Source organism: Moschus berezovskii, chromosome 17 (assembly GCF_049115385.1).
Source record: "Moschus berezovskii isolate FMDL1 chromosome 17, NW_MosBer_1.0, whole genome shotgun sequence".
Classification (NCBI taxonomy): domain Eukaryota; kingdom Metazoa; phylum Chordata; class Mammalia; order Artiodactyla; family Moschidae; genus Moschus; species Moschus berezovskii.
Window position 1 is genome coordinate 27,802,424 of NC_142476.1, and position 13,426 is coordinate 27,815,849.

General features: G+C 53.3%; 1 protein-coding gene across 2 annotated transcripts in view; it reads left to right on the plus strand.

Moving 5' to 3' along the window:
- NMNAT2 (nicotinamide nucleotide adenylyltransferase 2) overlaps positions 1-13,426 on the plus strand; it is a 231,966-nt gene that overhangs the window by 196,014 nt on the left and 22,526 nt on the right. For both annotated transcript variants that reach the window (XM_088845279.1, XM_055419126.2), the window contains exons 8-11: positions 2,979-3,105; positions 4,356-4,436; positions 5,570-5,614; positions 10,707-10,783. In XM_088845279.1, coding sequence (XP_088701405.1) covers positions 2,979-3,105; positions 4,356-4,436; positions 5,570-5,614; positions 10,707-10,783 — 330 coding nt within the window. The remainder of the gene's footprint in view (positions 1-2,978; positions 3,106-4,355; positions 4,437-5,569; positions 5,615-10,706; positions 10,784-13,426) is intronic.

Sequence of the window (13,426 nt, forward strand, 5' to 3'; positions counted from 1 at the left end):
TGCTAGGTAAGCACAGGTTCCACGCCAGCCAGAAGCACCAGTCGGCATGTGCAGAAAGTACCCTTCACAGATGGATGCCAATACATCAACTCCACCATGCAGGGTGAAAAGCAGTGCCATTGATGGCAAGAAGCCCATCCCACCGAGACAAAACGCAGGGCTTCCTGCTCGCCTCCACTGGTCCTGATGCAGAGCCCTACCCCCGTCCCAAACAGTGATCAGAGTGGCATCGTCCAGACACGGGGCGTGCCCCCATTCCATCTGTGCTCACTGTCAGAGGGCCTGTCAGAATCTTCTCCTTTGGGAGCTGTCAGCGGCCTCAACCATCCCCCCACCCCCACTCTACCCGCTTTATTTGAGCAGACGTGGACCTGGGACTCCAGACCATCCAGGGAGTTAACAGCAAGAGGACTAGAAAGGACAAGCTGGCTGGCGCTTCATCTGTTAAGCTGAAGAGAACCTGACCCCCTTCTTTCTTTGAGAACCCTTCTGAGACATCCTGAGTCTTTCCTGGTCCCCTCGACAGGGCAAGGTGGCCCTGATCTGCTCCTCTGGGCTGGTCTCAACAACAGCAGGAATAAAAGACGTCCTGTCTTACTGTATAAGGATGTATCTGTCAGGGCAGGCTGCTGCTACTGCTAAGTCGCTTCAGTCGTGTCCGACTCTGCGCGACCCCATAGATGGAAGCCCACCAGGCTCCCCCGTCCCTGGGATTCTCCGGGCAAGAACACTGGAGTGGGTTGCCATTTCCTTCTCCAGGGCAGGATAAGATACACAAATATCCTTCAGATCTCAGTGGCTTCACAGAAACTTATTTCTCACACTTCAGATCAGCCGGGGGCGCTGCTGGGAGGGCTATGCTCCTTTCAGTCACTGGGAGCCTCAGGCTGCATGATGGAATGAGGAACCAGGGACCCTGCAGGCATTCCTGAGCGCTGGCTCTGCCCAGCCAGAAAGCCTGGCTGCTGTTCTGCTGTCTAAACGTCTGGGCTTCCCGAACCCTCCCTCGGTTACTCATGCCCAGAGGCATCAGTCTGGGCCTGAGATGCTTGGCCAGGAGCCACAGCTGTTGAGTGATGGTCACAAGCCGGCAGGGAATGTCAGTCCTGATGGCCCCCCGCCTTGGAGCAGAAGCAGGAGCTAGGAGCTGCTGGTAACTCCTGGTCTCCCCGGTCCCTGCATCAGGCCAGTGTTCCTGGCATGGAAAGTGGACCTGTCAGAGAGATAGACACGGGGCTTAATAGGCGAGGCAAGGCTGTGAGGACATGGGAGCCTCTGGAGGGCAGAGCAGGGCAGGTGGCCAGCACATTTCTTCTCCAGCACAGAACAAATCAAATGGGACTAATGATGCGTGCAATGAGAGGAAGACGTTCCTCGGCTCCCAGACTGAGAACGTGGCGTTTTCTTTTCTGGAGGTGAAATCATAATAAAAGGGAGGCAGGCTGTCCCTTCCACTCGACCAGCCGCAGCTGGCCAGAGAATCCCACAAAGCAGGCTGAGATGATCCCGTGGTCCCCAACCTCAGCTGGCTCCCAGATGCAGCAGGATACTGTCACGCCCGTCTCCCAACACAGAAGTGACAAGTCACCCTGCAAGATCAATGCCTGCCCTTCCAGGGCTCAGAAAGACTCATCCAGGGCCCTTCCAGGGCTCAGAAAGGGCTGTGCCTCCAGGGTGGCATGTGGAAGTTGCCTTTGGAGGGTCACCCCAGCCCTGGGACCTGGGGGTCCCCTGGCAACCTGTGTGGTCAATTGTGTCTGACTCTTTGTGACCCCATGGACTGTAACAGCCCGCCAGGCTTCTCTGTCCATGGGATTTCCCAGGCAAGAATACTGGAGTGGGTTGTCATTTCTTCCTCCAGAGGATCTTCCCAACCCATGGGTCAAACCTACATCTCCTTCTTGGCAGGCGGATTCTTTATACTTGAGCCACCGGGGAAGCTCTCCGGTAGAGGGACTCAGTAATCCAGAAAGGGTGGTGGACCAGGGATTGAGGGGAAGCTGGCTCTCAGGGAAGGGACCTTGAATAAGCAACAGCCCTGTGAAGCTCAGCAGATTGAACATTCATCCTTTGTTTTTCTGTGGCCCAGAAGCTGCTCTTCCACCCACCATGGGCCAAGACTTTGCGGGTGGGGGTTGTTTCTGGGTCAGCTGTGAAGAATGCTGCGTTATCAGCTCTGTGTTTGCTGTGGCACTAAGAGAGGCAGCAGGCTAGATAACACAGGACAATGGATAATACACAGAGCGTTTCCGTTTGGCTCTGGAATGCGTATTTACACTCTGAGCAGGCGCAGAGTTCCCAGAGCCCCGCCTCCCCCTTCCTGCAGCGCAGACGTCCTGCTCCGCCCAGCACCGCTCTCCAGCCTGGCCCTGTCGCTGGCATCTCTGGCCTGGCACCGCTCACCGGCCTGTCGCTGCTGCTGGCATCTATGGCCTGGAGAGGCGGCAGGTGGTGATAGCGCCTGATGTTTGTGTGACCTTGCACAGCCTTGCACAGCCCTTCTGCAGACATGACCTCATTTTGCGTCCCATGAAGCAGGCGGCAAAGGCACGCGAATTCTACAGAAAGTCACATGTGCACAGTTTCTGCCATGTGCCAGATGTTCTAAAGGCGCTCCATGTATGGTCACTCGTGTAAGCCCGCTACCACGCAGAGAGATGGCCCTTGTTGCCGCTGTCAGTGAGGCGTTCGAGCTGAGGTTCAAGACCAGGTAAGTTAACTATCCAAGGTCCCGCAGCCAGAAGGGGACAGAACTCAAACTTGAACCCAGGTCTGTTCAACAACACATCCAATGCATTTCCCAGGGAGCTATCTCGCCTCCTACCAGCCTAGTGTCATCTAGGGCACAACCAAGGTCTGGAACCCTCCCCCAGTCCTCGTTCTCAGCTCTGGGACACCTCACCGTGATGGCCAAGCAGATGAGCGTTTGGGGAGAACTGGAAAAGACTTCACTGACTGTGCTCTTCTTCCTCCCGCAGCGGGTGACTGGCTGCATCCTCTCCAATGTCAACACACCCTCCATGACACCTGTGATCGGACAGCCCCGAAATGAGACCTCCCAGCCCATCTACCAGAACAACAACGCGCCCAGCAAGCCCACCGCAGGTAGGGAAATGCTGGTGGAGAGCAGAGGCTCTTGAACTTCAGAATCGCCTGGAGTTCTTGTTAAAACCCAGATCACTAAGTGCCATCCCAGACCTTGATTCTGTAGGTCTGGGAGAAGGAAGAGAATTTGCATTTTTAAAAAGTCGATAGTCCAGGGACCATGCTTTGAGAACCTGTAAGAAACAGCATCAAAGAGATATAGTCACAGTGTTAGAGACAGATTCAGGGACAGAGAGAGGCAGGGGTTGATGGTGTGTATTTTAACATAAATATGACTGCCTTACTGGGAATTAAAGGTACCAAAGGGGACATTTTTCTCTGCCTTTTCTAAGGAGGTTGCCGATCCTGCCAAGGTCATATGGTAGGAAGCAGCAGGGACAGAAGTCAAACCCAGGCAGTCTGCTGCCAGCCCCTAACCCCAGCCCCCCAGCCACCTGCAGCCATCCCTTCAGGGACCCCCAGCACTTACCCAGCACCTAGTAGTGTCTGCTTGCACAGTGTTCCATGCGATACACAGGTTCTCATTTAATGCAGTCATTCTGTGATATAGATATTATATTCCCACTTACAAAAAGAAAACAGCTCCAGAGAAGGTAAGTGATTTGCCAAAGGTCACACAGCTCAAAGATATTTCCCCCGTGGCTCATCGGCAAAGAATCTGCCTGCAGTGCTGGAGCTACGGGAGACTTGGGTTTGACCCCAGGTCAGGAAGATCCCCTGGAGGGGAACATGGCCACCCACTCCAGTATTCTTGCCTGGAGAATCCCATGGACAGAGGAGCCTGGTGGGCTACAGTCTGTGGAGTTGCAAGAGCCGGACACGAATTAGTGACTAAACAACAACAAGATATACCTGCATAGTACACATAATAAAAATGGAAATAAATAAACAATATATGACTACTTTAGTGGCAGTTATCTTTAGCGGTAGAATTATGGATACTTATTTTCCTTTTAATATACATTCTTCTTCTATATTTTCCAATGTTTCAACACCGTCATAAACACCACCAGAAAATAGATTCCGATCTAGGGCTCAGAATGCTTATTCCTTGGACTGGAAATGAGAGGCAGGAATGGGGCCGTCACGTTTCTGTTCTTTCTCTCCACCCTCCTTCTGCCCCCCATGACCCAATCCCCACCCCTCCATGCAGCCCCGTCGTTTCCAGGGGCCCAGTGGTGGGGCTGATGAGACTGTGAGTTATGAGTCGCCCTCCTGTCTGTCCCTGTCTGTCTTGCTCTCTCCCGTAGCCAAGATCCTGGGAAAGGTGGGAGAAAGCCTGAGCCGGATCTGCTGTGTCCGCCCGCCGGTGGAGCGTTTCACCTTTGTGGGTAAGGGAGCAGCCCTCCTCTTAGTCTATCCCGCCTCCCTCTTTCATGCAGCGGACACCCCTAGCACCTGCTGTGGCCTGAGCATTTATAGAGCAGTGATTGAGAGAGAATAGAAGACGTCATCGGGCCTGCAGAGCCCATCTGTGATGGGAGCCCAGGGATGCGACCATCCTGGCCTGGGGCTCCCCGAGATCTCCTGCACTCACCATCCTTCTCTGGGCTGTGCTGGTCCCTCCCTCCATGGAATGTGTCCACCCACCTGAGAGTTCCCCGGGGGCCCAGTGGCCCCTCTCAGGCCCGCCCGGCTCTGCCCATGTCAGTACTTCTGAGAGGCTAAGAACATACACGCCCTTTTCTTAATTTTCTCCTTTTTTTTTTGGAAAAAATAATATGGATGACTCAGCATGGATGAGAATATCCACCTTTGGGTCTCTTTCTCCTCTAAACCCAAATTCGACTCTGCAGGAGAGCTGAAGGTCTAGCCCTCATTCTTTTGACTCTGGCATTTCTCAGGTTTCCAGCTTCCAACCTTGAACCAACAGAGATGGTTGAGGAGGAAGGGAGGCAAGGGACCAGTGTGTCATCTCTGTGGTGCTGTGCATACCGTGGGCCCCATGCGGGGCACCCCTTCAGCACCCACGGCAAAGCCTCTGTCTCTTTTGCATCTTCCTGGGGCTTTGCCATCTGCCATATGAAAAATCTCAGCCTGCTCAGTTTTGCTTGCTCTCTGAACCAGGTAACCCTGAGCAAGAGGGGGCCACCTCCTTGTGACTCTGCCAACTGCCTCCCTAGGTTTGAGGATGCTGCTCTTGTGGCCAGTCTCCTTCCACCCCAATACAAAAGGAAACAGAAGGCGCTCTGCATGAGTGCGTGTGTGTCCATCACTGGCTACCCAGCCAGGTGGTCTGGTTCTGAAGTCCCAGAACAGTGAATCTTGCCCTGGAGCCTGAGGAAGTGTTCCCTCTCCATTTCAAGCTGGACCATGGTCTCCATTTATCCTACTCAGATGTCCCTACTCGCACCCACCCATCCCAGCCCGCATTCTCCCTCTGAGAAGCCCCTCGGGCAGACTGAGAATCAGGTACCAGGAAGCTGGCTCCCTGATGCTTCTGCATTTCCTCTTGCCTCCCTAGATGAGAATGCCAACCTGGGCACGGTGATGCGGTACGAGGAGATAGGTGAGTGGGGCTGGGAAAGCGGGAACGTTCGGGGCCTCCTGCCTCCAAACGGGGAAAGTGGGGGAGGGAGGAGGCTTGCAACCCCTGGGGGGTGTTTGCAGCAGGGTCTGCTCTTGGAAGGGTAATTAATTGCTCTCAAGCTAAGAGCATATTCTTAGTTATCTCCCCTGTACCATCTCCCAACTGGACTCCAGCAGGTTCCCTGGAGGTAGGATGGGGTCCGTGGGAAGTTTCCCTTTCAGAGCTTCTTCATCTCATTCAAAAGACACGGAAGTTGAGTTCATTGCCAGCCAGAGGTTCTTCTCTTGCCCGCAACACCGTGCCCACAGAAGATCCCCTACCTTCCTCAGCGGAGGGGTCCAGTGCTTGGAGCCATGTCTGCGATCTCCCCCACAGCCTTGGATGAACACTAAGGCCCTGACTGTGTGAAGGCAGTAAAGGCCCCAGGCCAGAGCAGGTGGAGGGTGGTTACATGGAGCTGTCAGGATGGGAAGGCACTGACTCCCCTAGAAGTGAGATGAGTCCTGAGCAGCCCTAGGAAACAAGCCAGGAAGCACATTTTCCCAAGGTTCCAGAGTAGCTTAGAGACAGCAGTGTCTGAAGCCGGAAAAGCACAGACAGACAATGAGAATGGAGCTCGAGCTGCTGCAGGTCCTAGGTGACAAGGAGGGTCAGTGACAGCTGGAAGTCCCCAAAGGACTCAGCATGGATGAGAATATCCATCTTTGGGTCTCCCTGTCCTACAAACCCAAATTCAACTCTGCAGGAGAGCTGAAGGTCCAGCCCTCGTTCTTTTGACTCTGGGGCCAACTAATGCCATTTTGGAGAAGGAAATGGCAAACCACTCTAGTACTCTTGCCTGGAGAATCCCATGGACAGAGGAACTTTGCTGGCTACAATCCATGGGGTTGCAGAGAGTCAGACACGACGGAGTGACTAACACACACACACACACTGCCATTTCTCAGGTTTCCAATTTCCAACCTTGAACCAATAGGGATGGTCGAGGAGGAAGCGAGGCAGGGGACCAGGGTGTCATCTCCGTGGTGCTAGGATGGGGGGCAGCCGGGTGTCCAGCGGGCATGCTCAATCTTCAACTTCCAGCTGCAAAGATACTCCAGGCCCCCCTCCTAGGGATGGAGGGGCAGGGCTGCACCCTGGGCACTGGGTTCTCCCAGGAGGCCCAGCGGATATGACATCATTTCCAGGAACTTCTCTGGGTCTTGGCCTCTGGTTCCCGGCAGTGGTGCACCTGAGTTGATTCATACTGACCTGCTAGACCCATTTGAAAATTTTCAGAAAGTTTACCAGTTGGTTGTTAAACTCAGTCCAAAAAATTAAATTATACTAAGTAGCAGTTAAATGGGCTTCCTGGGTAGCTCAGCTGGTAAAGAAACCGCCTGCAATGCAGGAGACCCCCTCAATTCCTGGGTCAGGAAGTTCCCCTGGAGAAGAGATAGGCTACCCACTCCAGTATTCTTGGGCTTCCCCGATGGCTCAGACACTAAAGAATCTACCTGCGATGCAGGAGACCTGGGTTCAATCCCTGGGTTGAGAAGATCCCCTGGAGGAGGGCATGACAACCCATTCCAGTATTCTTGCCTGGAGAATCTCCATGGACAGAGGAACCTAGCCAGCTGCAGTCCATGGGGTCCCAAAGAGTCGGACATGACTGAGTGGCTAAACACAGAGCCAGTTAAATACTTTGTATTAGGAACAGAGGTGATAAGTACTCAAAACTCCTTGATTCCTTAAGTTTTAATAATTTTTATTTACCAGCACATGGCTGTTTGAAGGCCACAGGAAAGAGTACTTCTGGATACTCCCCAAAGCCAGCAGGAGCATTCACCACCAGGTTCCACAGCCACAAACACCCAAAAGCCTTATACTCTGCCTGCCTGGCAGTTCTACACCTGGCCAGGAACTAGCATCTCGGGGACACAGTCTTCTTGACCAGCTGCGCTCAGAGCAGTCTTCGAACTTTCAACTGTATTCCAGTGTGTATTTTCTTCCCATACCTTCTTCCGGGAAGAATGTATTGTGAGCCAGCTTCACCCGGGACCTTGTTCACCTCCCCAGCACCCAGGGTCCATGTATCAGGTTGTGGCCTGGGGAGTCCCCTGTTGGACAGAGAGGCAACGCAGTGGGTGTTTGCATGGCCATGCTGCTAGCATTCCTTGTGAAACTTGGCCCCATCTGACCCCCTCTCTCAGAGAAAGGAAAGCTGAGTGGCCACTGTTGTGTGGATGGATTCATGGCCTGGCGTGGCAGGTGGCAGCTGCCTTGGGGTGTGATGGGAGCTGGAAAGGGCCTCAGGACCTGGGGCTTCACAGAAGCAGGATTCCTGGGAGGAGAGTGTGACTGAGGAGTGCTAACTCTGGCTCCCTGGATCCTGAATTGGGGAAGGAAGTGGGGTCCAGAGGAGCGGCCTGGCCCCCAGACCATTGTCCTGTGAGGCCCTCTGGCTCACACCTCCTCTTTCTGAAACCCCCTTGCACACTTCATGAGAAGGAAAAAGCCATTTCTCCTAGCTCAGTTAGCATCTATGGCGCCATTACCACTTTTTTAACCAGGCCTGCCCCAGACTTGCAGGCTGAGAACGTGAGCCTTCATATCCTAGGGTAAACCGGAGGATCCACTGCTGCCCTCCAGTGGCCACACATGGGATTCCCAAGCCCTGCCGGGGCCTCTGCTGCTGCTTCTAAGTCACTTCAGTCGTGTCCGACTCTGTGTGACCCCATAGACGGAAGCCCACCAGGCTCCCCCGTCCCTGGGATTCTCCAGGCAAGAACACTGGAGTGGGTTGCCATTTCCTTCTCCAATGTGTGAAAGTGAAAAGTGAAAGTGAAGTCGCTCAGTCATGTCCGACCCTTAGCGACCCCACGGACTGCAGCCTACCAGGCTCCTCCATCCATGGGATTTTCCAGGCAAGAGTACTGGAGTGGCTTGCCATTGCCTTCTCTGGCCGGGGCCTCTGGTCTGTGACAAATCCATCCGTTCCGGTGCTGCAAGCAAAGGTGGAAACCCCCTGCTTTAACTTGCTCTGCTTTGGCTTCAAAAATAATCCTGCGTTATACTCGAGTGAGAAAGTGAGTCTCTGGATTGGGAATTGAAAAGCGATTCATTTCCATGGCCGCAGAGCAGGGTTTCTCAACCACACCACCGTTGTCGTAGGAAACAGGCGTAACCCTGAGGTGTGGGGGCTGGCTGTGTGCCGGGGGACTTTTGAGCAGCGTTCCTGCCCTCCCAGCACTAGGGGCCGGTAGCACACCTCTCTCTCCAGCCTTGACGACCAAAAAAAGGTCTGACCATGCCAAATTCTGGAGGCAGAATCACCCCTGGTTGAGAACCACTGATAAAGAAAAAGCTGAGGGTCAGCAGGTCTCCTGGACGTGGCCTCCAAACCAAAGTTTTAGGCCCACGGTTATAGAGCTGTAGCCTTTCAACAGAGCAGACCTGGAACTCTGGGCGGCTCCGAGCAGGGGACAGGGAACATTAGGAACCCAGAGTCAGCCCGGTCTGGCTCCTCTCGGCCATCCCGAGGCTGGAGGCGTACCATGACCAGGGCCTCCATGCTGCAAGAGCCGAGGCCACAGTCACCATCTGGTACTGCCATCCCGGGGTACCCAGAAGGCTCTGAGACAGCCTGTCCACATGGCCTCTGTGGCCAGCCTCTCTGTCATTCGCTCATTCAACACATCCTGAGCACCTGCTGTGCGCAGGTCACTCTGCTAGGCCCTGGGTATATAAAGATCTATTAAGGTCCCTGGATGTAAACAGAACATTAGATGACAGTGTGACAGGGGAGGGGGAGGTGGGAGGCTGCAGGAATATTCAGGCATTAAGACCCCGGTGCTGCAGGGGACTCCCTGAGGATGAGCTGTGCCGATGACTGTGAGATGCTGACCCTGTCTTTCGTCAGCCCAGCAGTCTCCCACTGACCTGCACCCGGGGCGAGCTCACCACCTGAAAGTCCTCGGCAGGTCCCTGAGCTAGCTACGGGGTCTGAGGAGGACAGAGCTGCCGGCCCTCAGCCTCTGGGGCCAGGGTGGCAGCGGTCTCTGGAGGCTCAGAGTAGGGCTGTGTCACTGGTTCCGACAGGATGCCCACAGTCACAGCCCCCTGATGATAGAGCCTGGTGGCTCAGACCATAAAGAATCCGCCTGCAATGAGGGAGACCTGGGTTTGATCCCTGGATTGGGAAAGATTCCCTAGAGGAGAGCATGGCAAGAGTATTCTTGCCTGGAGGATCCCATGGACAGAGAAGCCTGGTGGGCTACAGTCCATGGGTTCACAAAGAGTCGGACACGACTGAGCAACTAAGCACAGCACCTGATGAAAGCCTGGGGAAAGTACCCGGGAACCAAACACGTAGCCTGAGTCTCAACCCAGGTGGAGGTCTCTCCCCAGGTGGTTCTGAGAATCCCAGGATTCTTTTTCACCCCCGTTGCTCAGTTTTCACACCCGAGTCATTTTGCTGCCTGTTTTAAGCAACAGTGGCCTCGCTGGGATAATTCAGACTGGGCTTAACAAGGGAAGAAAAACAAGTGATAAGCTGGAAATGTGCCTGGGAGTTGGGAAGATGGGGGCAGCCTCGCTTCTCAAGCCCTTTGCTGAGGACAGCGGCCACGCACAGGGAGGACGTCTGATGAGCTGAGCCAGCTGGTGAATTGGGGGTGCACTCCATGTCCCCTGCCCCCATCACGTCACACTTGTGATAGAAGACAAACCCCAGAGGATGCCCAGCAGCAGAGAAGCCAAACTCCACGGGCACTTTGGTTTGATATAGAGCGAAAAAGAGAGCCTCTTAGACCTCACACAAGGCGTGTAGCTGCCTTAGACTGTGGGTGACCAGCCATCCTGGTTTAGCATGAAACCCATCCTGAAAATCCTTCAGTCCCAGCAAACCAGGATAGTTATTCTCTCCGTCTGCTCCATTCCGCAGGAGAGAGGTTCCTCCTTCAGGGAGTGAGAGTGGTCTGTAAATGAGCCTGGGGGAGGGGTGAGCAGAGGTTTCAGTGCTGGTCGGAGGGAAAAGGCTGAGACTTGAATGTTTCCCTCTCCCTTTGCTAACTTTGTCCCCCCTCCTCAGAGCTGCGGATCTTGCTGCTGTGTGGCAGTGACCTTCTGGAGTCCTTCTGCATCCCAGGGCTGTGGAACGAGGCAGATGTGAGTAGCAGGGCTGTGGCCTGCGCACAGCTGGTGTGGGGCAGGATGGGGAGGGGCGCTCAACTCTGACCCCTGGTCTTCCCTCCCCACCCAGCCTCCCTCCCCAGCTTGAGTCTCCCCTCTCCCATGAGCTCCCAGGAGGGCAATCCGTTCACATCGTGATGGAAAAAAATTCTCACTGCCCCCAAGCTTTATCTCCTCTTGTATTTTTACACTCACTCCCCCTCATGCTTGCTCCTGGAAAGCCCCTGGGAAAAAGGCAATCTGAGTCATAGAATACCTTCGCCAAACAGCACTTAGGTCTGCTGGTGCGGAGAGGTGGGGGAGGGAGGTCTTTTTAAAAAAGAAAAAGCCTTTGCCCTTTTGAAATTATTATGTGCTTTGTTTTCCTTTGATTCTTTTTGAAGAGGTGGTAAATACCATCCTAGAATTTCCTTAACAAGAGAAAAAGGGTCAAGAGGGGAGACGTTAATGATAAAAGGTCGGTAGGATCCTTCTGGCAATTGACTTGGGATTTAGGGAACCAGGAATTGAAACTTATACCATTTAGAAGCTCAGTGGACAAGTTGTTACCAGATCTGGCTGAGATGGTCTTAAACTAGCTAATTTGTAAGTTCCTCGCCCTTTAGACATACATTCATTTTTGTTCTTTCATGAATTCTTTCATCTGATAGTTAGACCTAGCACATTTTTTTTAAATTATTTACTGTGTGACCCCATGTAAATTACTCAACTCCTTTGAGCTGTGGTTTTCTAAACCTGAAGAATGTTATCTGTAGCATTCTGAGATTTTAAAAGCAATATACAGTACAGTTTCTGCCCCAAAGTATTAGGTGGCGAGATGTCAGCTTATGAAATTTTTTCATGTACATATATGTCTCTGAAGGGAAAGAGACACCCTTCAGGGTGAAACTCAAGATCTTAGCTCTGCTCTAGCACAGCTCGTGACAAGATATATTACAAGCATCAATTTTTCTCATCTCAAAAATGGGCATCATAATAGTACCCCTTTCATAGGGTTTGGGAAGAATTAAATGAGATTGTCCGTGTAAAGTGCCCAGTCGAGCACCTGACACAGTGGCATCCAACAACTAAGTGAATCTACCTAAATGGACACATCTGTAAACACACAGACATTCAAGGTGAAGGGCCTAGATGCTAACGCGCTGTGGGATAACCAAGCAGGGAGGGAGGGTTTCAGGGGAAACGAATTATACTGTGTAAGCCCTTTCCTCTCCACGCCTGAACTATTTCTTGCAGGTGAAATTTTAAACCTCTTTTCAATTCTGGATTAAGTGGCTTAATTAACTTTTACTTTCCTCTCTACTTCGCAAGCTGCTTTGAAAGGAAAAAGTAATGCGGGAGAAGTTCTGTACAAGATTTCAGCAAAGCTCTTTCAAGAATCCAGGCAAATCCGGGCAGTAGCCTGAGGCCCCTTCCCACGGGGAGCCCCTGGCAGCCAGGGAGGGGATTTACAGGGATAAAGTGACAGGGCAGCAGCCTGAAGGGCCACCTCGTGAGCAGGACGTCTCAGGGGCCTCCTTGCTACATGTGACTTGTAATGTGTGCCTCTCAAGGGCAGACACAGGCTTTCTGGAGCCTGAAACAGACACAACTGGGGGCCCTTGAAGCACAGCCAGCCCCTCTGCGCTGACTGCAGGGCCTCTAGCTTCTCTCCAAAATGGCTGCTCCTGACCTTGTCAGGTCCGACTTGCAGAGACCAGGGAAAAGAGCCCCAGGTCACTGCTCTTCCCGTTGGTCCCTGAGGCTGAAGTGGGACCAACCGGAAGTGGAATGCGTTGGTTAAAAGAGAAAAATGGAGAAACCAAAAGCTGTTGATGTGCTGGGGTAGCTGTGGCGGTGGGGGCGGAATTGACGCTCATTTATTCAACCATCTTCCCACCTGACCGTCACCCTGGGGACCAGAGCGCCCAGACTGGCTACTCCCAGAGGCGCAGCAGATCCAGACCAAGCGGGGAGCCCACGTCTGTGCAGCTGAAGGGGCTGAGAATTCCCGTCCACAGCACGGGCAGAAGGGCGATTGGGTGAAGCAGACCCTCAGGGCTCACTCCAGAGGACTTTCTAGAACCTGGAGTGCCAATCTCCCCACCCTCGAGCATCCACGAAGACTCTTTGCGGTCCTTAGAATCATGCCATCTGAGGTAGAGGCAAAAAAAAAAAACAAACACATGGAGCTGTTTCCTTACATAATGAGTGTGACTCTCAGGCCACAACAGAGGTGTGCTAGAAATATCACATGTAATTTATTCATACCAAATGAAAATTCAACTCCAAATCACTACCCCCAGGGATGATGGGAAATAGGTCTCAGTCACTGCTGACCAGTGGAGCCTGAGAGACTCTCATGGGCTTCGAACGCGAGCATCTCTTCATTGGGGTTGCCACACACATCTTCCCTCTTGGGACCTTGAGGTGGGTGGCCCTCCCCTCCATGCCCAACTGGGGAATGGGACTCCTGACTGAGTCTGGAAGCCTGATGCTGGACCCCACCCACCTATGATCCTGCCCCTGTCTTCTCCTGAGGCTTTGCCCTTAGGGCAGGGGTGGGCTTCACGGATCTCCAGCTTCTTTCTAGTGTGGAAGGAGCAGGGGGCAGTGGAACCTCTTCTTTCTCCTCTGAAG